Raw genomic sequence first — 14,080 nt, forward strand, 5'->3', positions numbered from 1 at the left:
TTATAATGTAAATACAATAAAAACTTAAACCAAGATTTAGAATAATTATCATTTTAATCTGTACATTGGTAATGTGTGACTGGGCCTCGTGCCATTTTTATGTTCAATAAATTGGGCCCCGAGGTCAAAAAGGTTAAGAACCCCTGCTTTAAGGTCATCATGTGACTTGATAAGGCACTGTATAAGTTCAGTCCATGTACCATATTAAATAGAAATATTATTTGCTTAGTTATTAACCATCAGTATAAGAATATTCACACACAGACTGAGATTAAACTGGACTGCAGTGTTACCCACATTCTGCATATTTGTAGGTTTGAACATCTATACCTGTGTGTGTCTGTGCGTAGCTTTGGAATGTTACAACCCACAGAGTTTAAGCGTGAGAGAGATGAGCTGGCTGACCTGATAGAGGACCTCAAGCAGGGCGGTGTGATTGGCAGTCGTAGGGGACTGACTTTATAGAAAAAGAGCTTCTCAGGCAGCCGGCTGGTTGACTGGCTGCGAAAAGAGAAGGGCATGGGTAAGTAAGGCGGTCAAGCTTTCTGATGTGAAATGTGAAAACTCACCGGACTGATTCATCAAGTCAAATTCAGTTCTTGACTGTGACCGCGCAYGTGTGCGTGTGTGTGTGCTAGATGGAGCCGAGGCCTGTAAAACAGGGCAGTCACTGATGCAGAGGAAGTACATGGTCAGTGTACATGGCTGTGGGAAGAAAGATGGTTGTTTTGGTGAAGGAAAACACACCATGGACACACTGTACAGGACAAACTGCAGCCTGCAGACCGGTACAGGGTAGGTCAGGAGATGATCAGACTTGGAGCTTGTGCAGATCACCTTCTAGCTTCTTGCTGAGCCTCAACCTTCTAATGTTCTCTCTTGACTGTGGATTTGGTACGCACGGCCCGGGTTCTCTTCACTTTTTGCAGAGCTTTTAAGCTAAAGTCATAGTTTTTAATTTGTGCTAACAATATATTAGTAAACCTCAGCTCCAAAACCTTGTTCTGCTTTGCTGCATGTTTGGTTTAGTTTCCCGAAAAACGTAACTCATTTGTTATGTTTGTCTTATTTTTGATTTTCGGTGTATTTTGTGGTGGTGGGGAGGCTTGTTGCCCAGCTCCGTGCTGCACACTAAAAAACTAACTCTACTCCTAGCTTTTAAGAAAAAAACATTCTAATTGTTTGTTGATTTAGTTTCGGCTTCGTCTCACACTGAGCAGCAAATCAAAACTTTCAAAGCCGTTTTTACCAGCTTTGACTCTGCTGTTTTCCAGCTGCTGAGCTGTCTTTGCTTGTACGAGAGATGATCCTGAAATTGTTCTCGAAGCATCTCTCTGCTGATGGCAAGGTAATATCCTGAGCGATGCAAAGCTTTTGGCTGCTTGCCTACATTACAATAATGTTAAAGCTAATTCTCATAATAAAAAAAATGCCTTATGCAATTTTGATTGTAGCATTTTTAAAGCTGTTCTGTCTCCTCCTGTAGTCTGTGGACTACAAAGGATTGTCTGCGAACCCTGATTTTGAGCGTTACTGTGAGCTAGCCATTCAGCTGCAAAGGGTAGAGCTGCCGTCACTGAGCCGGGAGGAGAAGCTGGCCTTCTTCATCAACATCTACAATGCCTTAGTCATCCACGGGTACCTACGGCTGGGGGTCCCCACCAACATGTGGCAGAGGTACAGGGTAGGTTTACACAGCTGCACCAAAAAATGCTCCTCAATCTAAAGACCATGAACACTTTCAACAAAACCAACACAGCTACCATGTTGATTTTAGACTAGCCCTTTTCTAATTTGTTGTCAAATGTGTTGCTTTCTGTTCGTGTAAACCGTTCTGTTTTTTTACAGTTCTTCAACTACGTGAGCTACTTTATTGGAGGAGAGGTTTTCACATTGCAAGACATAGAAAACGGTGTCCTGAGAGGGAACAGAAAAGGTGTTGCACAGCTGCGAAGGCCCTTCTCCAATACAGACCCACGGCTTCAGGTTTTTACACGTTTTAATCATGTCGCAGACCTCTTTCTTTAGACCAGTTGTTTCCAAGCTTTGCTGCTTTTCACTCATAAAATTGAGGTGGACTTACAATCTGATTATGACTGGTTGAAGCATACAAATTATACCTAATAAACAACCATTATACTTTTTAGATTTATTTAGGACCACAATAGTTAGTTCCTTGGTAATAAAAGTGGTCAAAAACTGTTCAGTTTTTATAACCAAAGTTAAGACTTTAAGAGTAACTAAATGACACTTTATTGTCCACAAGGTGGCRCTTCCAGATGCTGAGCCTCTCGTTCACTTTGCCTTGAACTGTGGTGCAAAGGGCTGCCCACCTATCAAAGCCTACAGTCCAGAGGTGAGTTTAGATTCTTGTGTCGATTTATTGCTAATTACAAAGGCAATGATGGCCAACACTATACAGTGTGCGGTCGAATCTCATTATTGATGTACTGAAACCCTCTCAGGATATTGACACCCAGCTCCGCACAGCAGCTGAAGCCTTCCTGGAGAACGACAGTGGCTGTGTGGTGGATCCTGGGAAAGGAGAAGTAYGGCTCAGTCAGATATTTAAGTGGTACAAGGCTGACTTTGGAGGCACCGATGAGAAGGTCGTTTGAAATCGTTTACAGAAACACACACAATCAACGAACACGTTCAGCTTTTCTTTATTTATGGCTTTGTTTTTCTTATAGCTGCTGGAATGGGTGCTGGATCATATGGGAGACTCTCCAAAGAAGAGCAGCCTGCAGGGTGTCCTTTCTGCTGGGAAGACTAAAGTCAGCTTCCTCCCTTATGACTGGAGCTCCAACAGCTCCCACTGAGCATGAATGCTTTGTTTAAGGTTGCTTTTTTAAATTTTCTATACTCTGTCACATTTGCTTGAATCCAGAAGACTGACTTTGAAGTTTAAACCAAATGTAGTTGTGACAGAGGCAGGTTTGCACTGCACCTCTAAAACATAATCCTGCTGTAGGCTTCCTCTTGCGTTAAAGTCTTAGTTATATCTTCTAAACCCCACTGTGGCTGTTACACAAGTAGAAAATCAGATTTTGCACACTCAACATTTCGTGCTCCAGCAGATCAGCTGATAGCCACGTTAAGCATATTCTGTTATTAACTGTAATCCTTACGGGCTCCGCGCTCACTTGTCTTCGCCAGCAACTCAGGAATGAAAGATTACAATTACAGTTTGGTTCAACACTGGCTGAATTATTCATGGGGTGGACATTTATTCCCAGCAGATGTTACCTTGACAAGCCATATCAAAACCTTTCAAACTCATAAAGCCACTGTTTCAAGTGGTGCAAACTTGGGTTTTTAGGTCTACAAATGGCAAAAATGTTCATTTCGTCTTTTTGCGTATAAGAATAATAATAGCTTTTGTGGGTTTTACACTTCAAGAAAATTTACTTTAATATCCTGGATACACATTTTACATATCCAAGCATGTGATCCAGGTTTATGTGCATATAACTGCTGGTAAGTTCTTTGGCTGAACTTACAAAGCACGTTTGAGTGCCGTTGCATCAATTATTCAGTGTTTTTACCTGTCTTCAGAGGTAATCCTCCCCTTCCTATATATGCCTTTATCCTTACACCTTCCTTTTGATCCAAGTCCTCCTTTGAAAGTCTTTAATAAAGAGCTACTGCTACGTTTTTTTTAGCAAAATAAGACTATGAAGTACTTAAATTTTGGAACGCACTTTGACACTTTGCATGTTTATAGCTGACTTTTAATGCTACCGAGACATATTTGTAGCCTTTTTCATAAATGGTTGTTCACTTTTGAACTACATGGGAGTTTTTGAGCTGCATTTATGAAGGTGTGTGAATCTTTATCAGTCTAACTTATAAAGAAGAATTAATTTGGTTAGATACMTGAGTTTTAATTTATTTCTGGAAATGTATTTTTTTTTTCAAGTCAGCATTACACAATATTTAATATATGATACTTACCTTGCTTAAATTATTTTAAGTTATTATGGTGGAGCTGTATTTTAAACAGTATCTGGGTTATTTACCACCGCACTAATAAATGCTGCATGCTTTTTAAGTCCTGACAGCTCATTCTGTACATCTTTGTAAAACAGCAGATTTTCCTTTACTTTATAAAATTATTAGCAGCACCAAAGCAAACAGCTGAATTAGCATGTGTCTGAGCTGGAATGCCTTTAACTGCATGGGATACTGGAAAACCTTGAATGCAGGCCTGTGTTCCAGGATTGCACACTTGTCTTTACAATACATACTTTATATTTAAATGCAAGCCTTTAGTACACTTAGCTGTTATCAAGTGAAGAGGCTGATTACATTGAGAAAAAGACATTTAATGGGTAAAGTGGATGGCACAAAAGGGATTATTACCTTTCGACGATGTTCTTTGTACCTCCTCAAAATTACCTCATGTATCAGGAAACGTTTATGCAAAAGCCTTTTTAAATAATTTCAATAAAAMCATTGTTATCCCCTTTCCTTAAGCAATATGTTCAACAGTAAATATGCAATGCCGAATAAAGAAACATGTTGAGTCTGTTTATTTTTCCTGTTACCACTGGATTGCATGCAGTTGGCTTCAATAAGCCATTATTTTCATGCATGTGCATTACCAAACCGCCAATAAAAAGTAATGCTTTCTCCAGCAGTTGACATTTGATCAATCAAGACCTTTATTCTCTTTTGTCTACCTTGTCATCTAATGCATTTGCATACTTATTTTGTGTTTGTACCAGTAAATTGCCTCTGACATGCATTTCCTACAAATGCAAATTTGGCATAATACACAATTTTACCCATTTTGTCACACTGGTATTTTGAACTTGACATGGTCAAAGTAAAATGGAAAGTGTTCCGATACATGACTTAATCTCAAATAGTAACAGAAAATTTGCTCTAGATTCCTCTCAGGTCACTTTTTAAGCACTGCAATAAGGGCTGCACAATATAGCGCAAATCGTCATCGYGATAACAGTGTGTAATAGGCACATCGCGAAAACCTGCATAAACTGCCATAAATGGGTGGCTCAAATGCTTGTTTTGTCAACATCTGTCTGATAAACAAAATGGTTTAACTTTTTTTTAAAGTTCTTTTTTTTTTCAGAGGGTTTTATTTAAAAAATATAGCAACGGGCGTTTTTCAGTATTTAGTCGAAACTATTGCATGCAATTTGTTGTTTGACTGCTAATACAGCAGCGGTCTAGTTGCACATAAATGAAAAAAAAATGTTGGAATGGAAATGATGTCTTAGTTTTGTGTTTTAAACCCAGCGCAGAAAGATATCAACACTATAGATATTTCTTCATTTCGTCATCCCAATTTTAAGCAATGTTATCACACATCGCAGGTTTTTCTGATATTGTGCAGCCCTAACTACAATGACATTTTACACAAAATTCTCATGTTCTGTAAACTGTCACCTTAAAAAAACTCAGTTATCCATGACAATTTTCTGTTTTAACATTTGTTTATTCACCTCATTCTTAAAAAAAATATATAAGCCATTTACAAAAATCAACCTATTAACATTTGTACATAGATAAGCAGGTTTAAGTTCACAGTCCTGTCAAACCAATTCAATAAAAACAATTCAACAGAAAAAGCATCTAAAAAAATTCGTACAGTAAAACTAAAATATTTAATCAAAAGCTGGATTTAAAATTAACTGAATGTAAAGCGGACCGTCAGTGATTAATAAGTTCATCTTTCTACTTTCCAAACACTGATTCTGTTTTGGCACTAGTCAAAATAAGCACATTATCAATGACACACAGAAAATTAAAGTTACTGTATGTAGCGTTATACATTTCAGACATTTTGGTTTATAGGTAGATGATTGTTTTTTTAGTAACATAATAGAAAACCCTGTTTAACTTACAGAAACAGCTATCCCGAAGCACCGTTTTAACTCTTAAAGGTAGCTGTTTTTAATTAAAATGTGTAAGATTTACTTAGAAGACTATTAAGCAATTTGGGGGGGGGGGGGGGGCAAACATAATCATTTAGCTAGAACTTAAAATGTTACTTCAACAAAATGTAACATTGTATAACGTTGACAATGTTGGTAATAAAAACTTCTGAAACTTGTGAAAGATGTTTTTCAGTGCATCATAAAGTCATGATACAGCCTCAAAACATCACTGCCAAAACTGTTGGTCATGGCTGTATTATATCTGCAATGTGCTCAAAATGGGGGTCTAATTTATTTGGAAAACTATATTTTTAAGCACAAAGATGAGTTAAATTCTTACACACTGACAATTTAAACTGATGTGGACCAATTGTGAAGAAATTCACTGAATTTAACAGCAATTTTTAACAGCCTTTGTTATAAATCATTTAGAAAATCCTAGATTTTCTTTTAGTTTTCAGAAAAATAATCATGAAACAAAAACAAAATGGTCAAATAATGCAATATATAATTACATTAAATTAAGACAAAATGGTCTGATATTTTATTGCTTTTAACAAATGAGATATTTTAGTGCTTTCTTTTCTTTTAATAACATAAATGCAACAAAATCCAGTAGACGTTCCTATTCGGAGACGTGAAATAAAAATAATAATAAGTGGCTTTTTTTTTGGAAAAGCTTAGAGGTTTTATGCTGCACTGTCTCAATCAGTAAATCCATCATGCTAACTTTCATCGTCAGAATCAAAACCAAAGAGAGAAGAGCAGGTGTTGAGTGCTTGATGTTTCTGCAATTCTTCTAAGGTGCTGAAGAAGGCGAGACATTTGTCACAGCGATGTCTGACCTTCAGCTCTGGGTCTACAAGCTCCTGCTGCTCTTTTTCGGCCTCTTTCTTTTTCTTATAACGGTTGTGGGAGGGTTTTTGGACAGGGGGCTCATCGACGGCCCTCCTCTTGCGCATCGAGAGCAGAGATTCATCTAGGTATGTGGAAGGTGGAGGACGGATAAAGGGGGCTTTTACAAACGGCGCATAGGCAGGATCTTCAGGCTTGAAAGTTTTGTGCTCGGTGATGTGCGGCTCTGCCATGTTCTTCTCAATTCCCTCAACCAAGGTGGTAGTTTCTGTGGAATTTTTGACATTTATGATATCCCAGTCCCGAGGTTTTTTTCCACCTTTCTTCTTTTCAGCTTTCTTCTTGGAACTGGTTTTAACGGCAGCATGGGGAGTGGACAGGATTTCTTCCTTTATCTTTGTCATCACCTCCTCATTTCCATTTACAGTTGGTTTAACATCATCAGCCTTGTGCTCATGATTGACTGTTGTTGCTGAACCATCATCGTGCACAGACAAAGTTTGACTTTTGTCTGGGACACTTTTACATCTCTCAGCTTCAGGTTCATTCAAACTGTCAGTGATACTTTTTTCACAGCGTTCATCTTCCAATTTAATCCAATTTGTGTGAAAAACTCGAGTCGGAGTCTCCATCTGATTCTTTTTATTCTGAAGCCAAATCTCCTCCACCTTTACTCTTTGCTTCCATGGTGCTTCTTCGCTTGGATCCATCGATTTACTGGGTCCCAACTCCAGCTCCTCTCGCTGTGGCACTGGAATGTAGTGCCTCCATTCGTGGTCATACAGTCCATGTATACTTGAGAAAATCTTCTCACATTTTGGGTATAGACACTGAGGCAATAAGGGCGTGTGAGTATTGATATGATCCCTTAAATCATGCTGAGTTGAAAAGCGCTGTTCACACCCCTGCTGATAGCAGAAGAGAGGAAGAGGGAGGTTGTGGAGCTTTATGTGGTCCTTGAACTGCGGAAGGAAGTCTATCTGCCTGCCACAAAAGCTGCACTTGTGTTTGGCCCAAACGAAAACCTTTTCTAGCACACCATTTTCATCAATATGGTGTTTGATAGCATGCCTCGACAGTGTACCGCCAATCTTCAGAAATACTTTGTCACATGACTCTGATGGACACAGATGATACGTTTTGTCCACACTAACACCATTTGCTCCAGACTCATTCAACTCTTCCCCTTTTGTCTCCATCAAAGTTGCATCTTTTATTATCACCAGATCATCCGTAATGACTACCTGCTCATCCTTGAAGTCCATTTGTTTTTCTATTGTACTTGCATCTGGGTTTTGACCTTTTTTGCAAAGCACCCAAGATCTTTTAATGAGAGTGCGGATGTTTTTGATGATGCGGTCTTTCCTGCTAAGAATTGTTTTCGTTTTGCCTCTAGGTTTCTGTTCAGAAGTTTTTTGTTTAGAATCAGAATTCTGATTTTCATCCTGAGGCTGGCACTCATTTCCCACGTTTTCCTTGATACCGTTTGCAGGGAGCTTTTTCTCTGTGTCCGGTTTCTGTTTGCACATTTCATCGATGTGGTCCAAAATGTGCTTTTTGGCCAAATGAAACAGTTTAAAGCGTTTTCCACAGAGTATGCACCTTGGTCTTTTATTCTTTAGATGAGAGACTGCATGTCTCATGACATTCAAACCCTTATAGGTTTTATCGCAGACCTTGCAAAAGTGTATCAAATGTCCATACAGCTGAGTGCGAAGTACTCTTTCTCTCCATGTTGAGCCAGCTTTTACCTGAAAAAAAAGGGGGAAAAAAATTGTGCATGAGATTGAGCAGAACATGATAGAACTACAAAACAAAGCAACTGAGTATCTTATGAGATCCAATGCATAGGTAGGTTAATGAATAGGATCAACAAATGCAAATAACTTGCCTGAGATTTTGAAACTTTAGTAACTGGTTCTGGCTTGGGTTCCTGTTCTGCTTCACCGTTAATTTCATCCAATGCACTGGGTTCTGGAGGTTGTGGTGTCTCCTCATCAATGTTTCCGGATAGAAGGGAGTAACTGTGAAACATTTCCACTGGATTATCAAGGAACTCAAAAAGTGGACCATCAAGTTCAGGGTTAGCTTCAGCAGCAGGAACAGCTGCTTGACCCCGACTCTGGGGATCATCACATAGTTTAGCCTCCAGCTTTGTTTGTAGTTCCTCTTGGCTGGGTTTACTTGGACTATGACCACAAACTAAGTTTGAGTCTTCTCCATTTTCCATTGTAGTATCCCTCAGATTCTCAAACCCATTTTCTTTCTCTTCACATTTGATCACAAGTTTAATATTCTCATAAAGCATATTTGGCTGGGTGTCTTTTGTGTTTGTCTTTGCCTCAAAACCAGAAGATTCCTCTGAAAGGTATATTTCATTATCAGGGAAAGAAAGCTCCGGTTTTGGTAAAGGCTTTCTTCCTCGTCTTTCGCCTCCAACGATGAGCTTCTTCTCTTTACAAGTCTGCGCTTGTTCCAACCTTGGGATACCTTGCAACCATCTCTTCTTCCGACCTTTCCTTTTAAGAATTTGACTCTTAACACATCTAGACAGGTATTCTCTTTTGCGGTTCCGAGGGAGCTTAACAGAGGCAGAATGCTCTCTGATAGAGTGATTTTTTCTCAGTGAGTACATCGGTTTATTCCTCAGAGAAGCAGATTTAACATTATATTTGAACTCTGGATCATTACCTGGTTCAAACTCATCATCAGACAAGGACTGCCTTCGCTCTCTGAGTCTGTGCCTCCATTTCCTACTCTTTAGAGAAGTGTTGTTTGGTACAACACACTTTTTCTCTTCTACATCTACAGTTTGCTTTTGTAGGTGGTCCTGATTCACAAGTGCTGTTTGAGTGCAGTGGCGTGAATTGAAGCCTACAGTGCATGACTCATTTATACGGTTATTTGGTAAGAGCTCCTCGTGGTATGCCTTCTCCTCTTCCTCGTGGTATGCCTTCTCCTCTTCCTCTTTTATCTCAATAAGTACGGCATCCTTCACTATGTTGTCACTCATCAACTCTAAACAATGAGTCCGGAGAGCGAAAAGGTTCCAAAATTCTGGGTCAAAACACAGGCGCTCCTTGAGCATCTAAAAATAAAAGAGAAAAGAAATTAAAATGGCAAAATGCACAGGTCATAAGACATGTGACATCTGTATAATTATATATTATTTATATGTACAAACCTGCAGAATATGAAAGCGAACATTAGTCCGGACAGGGTTATTATGAGGATGCTGCTCCTCATCAGGATGCATGTAAAGCAGGCAGACAGTTCGGTACGCCTCAAGGCTTCGTTCTTGGCAAAAAACAAGCAGAGCACACGCTCGACAAATCTCCAGGTCATGAGGCAACAGGAAGGCGATCGTCTTGCAGACCAGGGACTGGGTTACAGAGTCAGCCTGCGCATCACACAGCTGTAAGGCTCTGGCACAGAGCTCCACACAGACCTGGACCCCTTCAGTGCCCAGCTATTTCAAGAAAAAAAAAGAATGGATTAAAAAACTTAAATGTTGCACATAGGAAAACTTAAATGATTTAAACTATTTAAAAAAGGTACATTTTAGTATGAAACATACAAAAGTAGTAAGTTTCAACTGTGTTTATGTATATTCAACATTTAAAGGAAGGGATATTTTAATTGTTAATCATTCAAAGTGTTATGATTAAGTCTAAGACAATGTGCAGATGTGTTTTTGTTTGTTATATTTATTTTAACACTGCAGGAATTCTCACCTCTGTAGTGACCAGTTTGATGAAAGGGAAGATGGCTCTGACATTGGTAACAGAAGACGCTAGCTGTAAGCACTCAGGTAGGAATCCTTGTCGAGAGGGATGGGCCCTAAGATACAACCTGCTCCAGATGAAAACCAAGTCCCTGCACATTAAAATAAATAAATAAATAAATAAATAAATAAATAAATAAAACATATTTTTGTCCCAAGTATACTGTATATCATTTAATCTGTAATGCTAAAACATTAAAATCATCTATCCATCCAAGCTAAAACATTAAAACGGGTGAGGATAATAACTGGTCTCCTGTAAAATGCATCAATCTGTGTCACTACCATTTAAAGTTTTAACAGCAGGACCATGATCATCAGAGCTGTGCAATAAAGAAATGAAGCCTGTCTGGACTAATGATAATTGATATTTTTGGACATCACAGACAGATAAATACATCTAAAACATTGAGGCTGCAGGATGCTCTAAAAGAAGCTACATTTAATGGGGCAGTGTAGTGATCAGGGCAATGTCTTGGAAACATTGACCTTTAGTATTCATTTAGCAGAATTCAGTCAACTGTAACAACAACAAAAATATAAAGTTGAGTTCTTGTAAGGTCAATGTTTAAAATGGTCTGGAGCTAATCTGACAGCATGCAGGGGAATCAATCAATAAATGAATCAGTCTTGAAGCATGGTTAATGTCATACCAACCATGCTGTTTTGCATAGGAGAAAAAAATATATATATACATATACAGTATATGTTGCATAATGCACCATACTTGTACGAATGTCACACTTACCAGATGTAATACATGTCCCCATTATTTAGCTGCCGAATGAGAAACGTTTTGCACAATGACAACAAAAGTTCATCTTTCTCCACACTCTCTGTGTTGCAAATAATCTCCACTGCATCACGGCCATCTATTTCTGCCATCTGAGGAACAACATTGTTTCAATGATTACATGGACAACAATGATGAATATCACTAATCCTTTTCTTTAGCTTGTCGTGTTCTTTGCGTCTTACTTCTTTTTGGAGATTTTCATACAGTGAGGCCTTGTAAAGGCAGGTCAGGTAGGCCTGATGGAAGTACAGATGCTTTCCAGTTTCATGATTTTCCAGACAGCATTTAGATAGAGCCATGGCTTCCTGCATTCGTTCACAGGCTTGCAGATATCGAACCCGCAGCTCCAGGAATATTGGCAATTCTGAACCCAAGTAGTTCTCAACTGTGCAGAAGAAATTTGACTGTTAAAGAGTATTTTCCAAACAAACAAAAAAAGATCATCATCAACAAATACTTTTCAAAATGTTACACTTAAAATCATTTTGTGAATAATAATTTTCATGTTTGCAAGAGAACAAGACTACTTCAATAATAAATCAAGGACGATGTCTAGTTTCATTATAAATGCTCAACGTAATGCAACAAAAAACACAAAACTTCTCATTCTAAGAATTTGAACTGAGAAGTTCAAATTGTTAAATTATAAAAGTTTAAAATGTGTTTGATCTATAATGACATTTTCAATATTAAATCTAATTTACAAATGGTCCAATAGTGATGAATAAACAATTAATGATATGAAAATAAAACTTGCAGCTTTCCAAAAATTAGAACTACTACCCCACAGACCTGTGTGCTACAAGTAACTTTCAGTGAAACAACATAAAAGGCCAAACTCCAGTCAACCTCCTCAACAATTAGGTTTAGATAGATGCCTACCTTCATTTGGTGGCATTTCTGCCTCTTTTAAAATTCCTTGCAACACTGGATTCTCCCATGGACCTCCACACTTCATAATCTGCTTCACATGCTGAAGGTAGATGTTCCTGTGCCTCAGTAGTTTACAGTGGCATTCCTGCATAAAAAAACAAAATTATGTCAAAGTTTCTTCAAGGTTTAACCATTATATTTTAGTGGAACATCAAATTATAAAAGTTTAAAATGTGGTTGATCTATAACGACATTTTTAATATTAACCTAAGTTACAAATGGTAAATATTTAGGAAATTTCCTGCTAAAACGAGATCAATTTTGTTGTGTTTACTGTACTTTCAGCCTATTGTTTGTGAAGCGAGCCTAAAAATGAGAAGCGCTTATAAGCAGCAATTTCTTCTGCCCTGCTACTGCATGTTGTAATGAACCAAACTAAGGAGCAGAACAATTAGATGCAATCACCTGGAAAGTATCAAGGATGTCTTTTAAAGGCTCTTCCACAAACTCTTCTTTGCTGAAAAACAGCATCAGTTCAAAGAAGCTCCTACAGGACAAAAAGGAAGAGAGTAAGTCCAGCAAAAAAGCATCTCAAAGCAGTTAGCAAAGATGCTGTGCTGCTAGTTAATATTTTGTGGTGATAGTTATTCAAATAAATAAGAGGAGTTGTCCATCTGAAAGGTAAGGAACTCACAAGGCCAGACTGCTGAGGACATATTGGATGTGCTGACAGTCATCAGGAAAGGCAGCCGTGGCTTTGGTAAAATTGCAGAGTGCAGTCCGCAGCACCTTGAGCTGAGGGAGAGGGACATGCCACTGACCTGTGTACTCTTCTACAAGCTGTACAGAAAAAACAAAACAAAATTAGTAAACGATAAAAGAACACCAAGTGGAAAATAAGATGCAGCTAATATTATAGTTCACAAACCTCTGCTCATGACCACAAATTATCAAAGCAAAAACTGTAACAATTCACTAGAAAATAAAGCAGCTCTGTAGTTATTTGTCAAACTAGAGCATTGAAGGTATGTTAAAGATTACAAAAACTAAATATATATCGTGTTTTTCTATTTATATTAGCTCCTACTATAAACTACCAACATATATTTACATCAGAGTAGCACTTAAATACATCTTTAATGTGTAAAAACTATTTTATTTATAGCATTCTTCCCTGTTWAGTAGACTCAAGGATCGTGTCAATTAGCTTAGCTTTACTAAAGAGTAACAAAGGTAAGWGATGTTTACAACGCCAGACAATGAGCATTGTCGTTATTGTGAGTTGCTAAGACAATTAMCTGGCTTTTAAAATATTAAATACGGTTATTAATGCACAGTTGGCGATGAGTTTTTGCAGCAATACCTGCACAAATAGTGCCAGATCGGAGGCTAATGTTAGCTGGAGAGGCTAGCCGCGTTAGCACTAAACAAACAACGACTCAGTGATTCGCCTAAGAAAACGATCCTAACCTACCTCACAAAACTCAGAGCAGTACTCCTTGCTGTTCAGAGAAGACTCGTCGCTGCAGTGTCTCAAATAAAGAGCGTCCAGGGCTAATTCAAGCCCGTCTGTTTCTAAATCACTTTCGTTGTCCGCCATACTGTCTGCTGGATCCAGCGCATACTCATGGTTGCCAGATTTGCTCCGCAGCGTCCGCCTGTCTTTAACGCATAATCCCGAAAGGAGGGCATCACCAACCTGGCAACCAAGAGGGAATTTATAATTCTTTTATTTATTTTAAATTTCCTTTTATTTAATGTGGAAGCCCATTTCCGCCACCCTGATAAATAAAACAACAAAACTTGTATCTCATAATTATGACTTAGCTATCTCATAATTATGACTTAGCTATCTCATTATTATGA

At 38.3% G+C, this 14,080-nt stretch overlaps 2 protein-coding genes across 3 annotated transcripts in view; one reads left to right on the plus strand and one right to left on the minus strand.

The window, feature by feature from the left end:
• Nucleotides 1-4,647, plus strand: part of zgc:152951 (uncharacterized) — a 9,633-nt gene extending 4,986 nt beyond the window's left edge. For both annotated transcript variants that reach the window (XM_014011505.1, XM_014011504.1), the window contains exons 4-9: nucleotides 1,275-1,348; nucleotides 1,487-1,684; nucleotides 1,849-1,986; nucleotides 2,267-2,356; nucleotides 2,466-2,609; nucleotides 2,694-4,647. In XM_014011505.1, coding sequence (XP_013866959.1) covers nucleotides 1,275-1,348; nucleotides 1,487-1,684; nucleotides 1,849-1,986; nucleotides 2,267-2,356; nucleotides 2,466-2,609; nucleotides 2,694-2,822 — 773 coding nt within the window. In that variant the 3' untranslated portion in view covers nucleotides 2,823-4,647. The remainder of the gene's footprint in view (nucleotides 1-1,274; nucleotides 1,349-1,486; nucleotides 1,685-1,848; nucleotides 1,987-2,266; nucleotides 2,357-2,465; nucleotides 2,610-2,693) is intronic.
• A 1,799-nt stretch (nucleotides 4,648-6,446) lies between these two features.
• Nucleotides 6,447-13,846, minus strand: LOC106519723 (uncharacterized). Its single transcript, XM_014011507.1, has 10 exons — nucleotides 13,689-13,846; nucleotides 12,909-13,054; nucleotides 12,680-12,761; nucleotides 12,224-12,359; nucleotides 11,524-11,726; nucleotides 11,294-11,430; nucleotides 10,496-10,637; nucleotides 9,946-10,230; nucleotides 8,653-9,849; nucleotides 6,447-8,512 (listed from the first exon to the last, which is right to left on the minus strand). The coding sequence occupies exons 1-10, from the start codon at nucleotides 13,812-13,814 to the stop codon at nucleotides 6,632-6,634; spliced, it is 4,335 nt and encodes a 1,444-aa protein (XP_013866961.1). The 5' UTR covers nucleotides 13,815-13,846; the 3' UTR covers nucleotides 6,447-6,631.
• Between the last annotated feature and the right edge of the window lie 234 nt (nucleotides 13,847-14,080).

The sequence above is a fragment of the Austrofundulus limnaeus genome, unplaced genomic scaffold (assembly GCF_001266775.1).
Source record: "Austrofundulus limnaeus strain Quisiro unplaced genomic scaffold, Austrofundulus_limnaeus-1.0 Scaffold81, whole genome shotgun sequence".
Classification (NCBI taxonomy): Eukaryota; Metazoa; Chordata; class Actinopteri; order Cyprinodontiformes; family Rivulidae; genus Austrofundulus; species Austrofundulus limnaeus.

Bases quoted from the DNA above. Each gene is read 5' to 3' on its own strand.
- LOC106519723 (XM_014011507.1), bottom strand. From the start codon at position 13,814: ATGGCGGACAACGAAAGTGATTTAGAAACAGACGGGCTTGAATTAGCC. The intron at 13,055-13,688 runs GTAGGTTAGGAT...TTTTCTGTACAG, and splicing joins ACTGCTCTGAGTTTTGTGAG to CTTGTAGAAGAGTACACAGG. The intron at 12,360-12,679 runs GTGATTGCATCT...TTTTTTATGCAG, and splicing joins ACATCCTTGATACTTTCCAG to GAATGCCACTGTAAACTACT.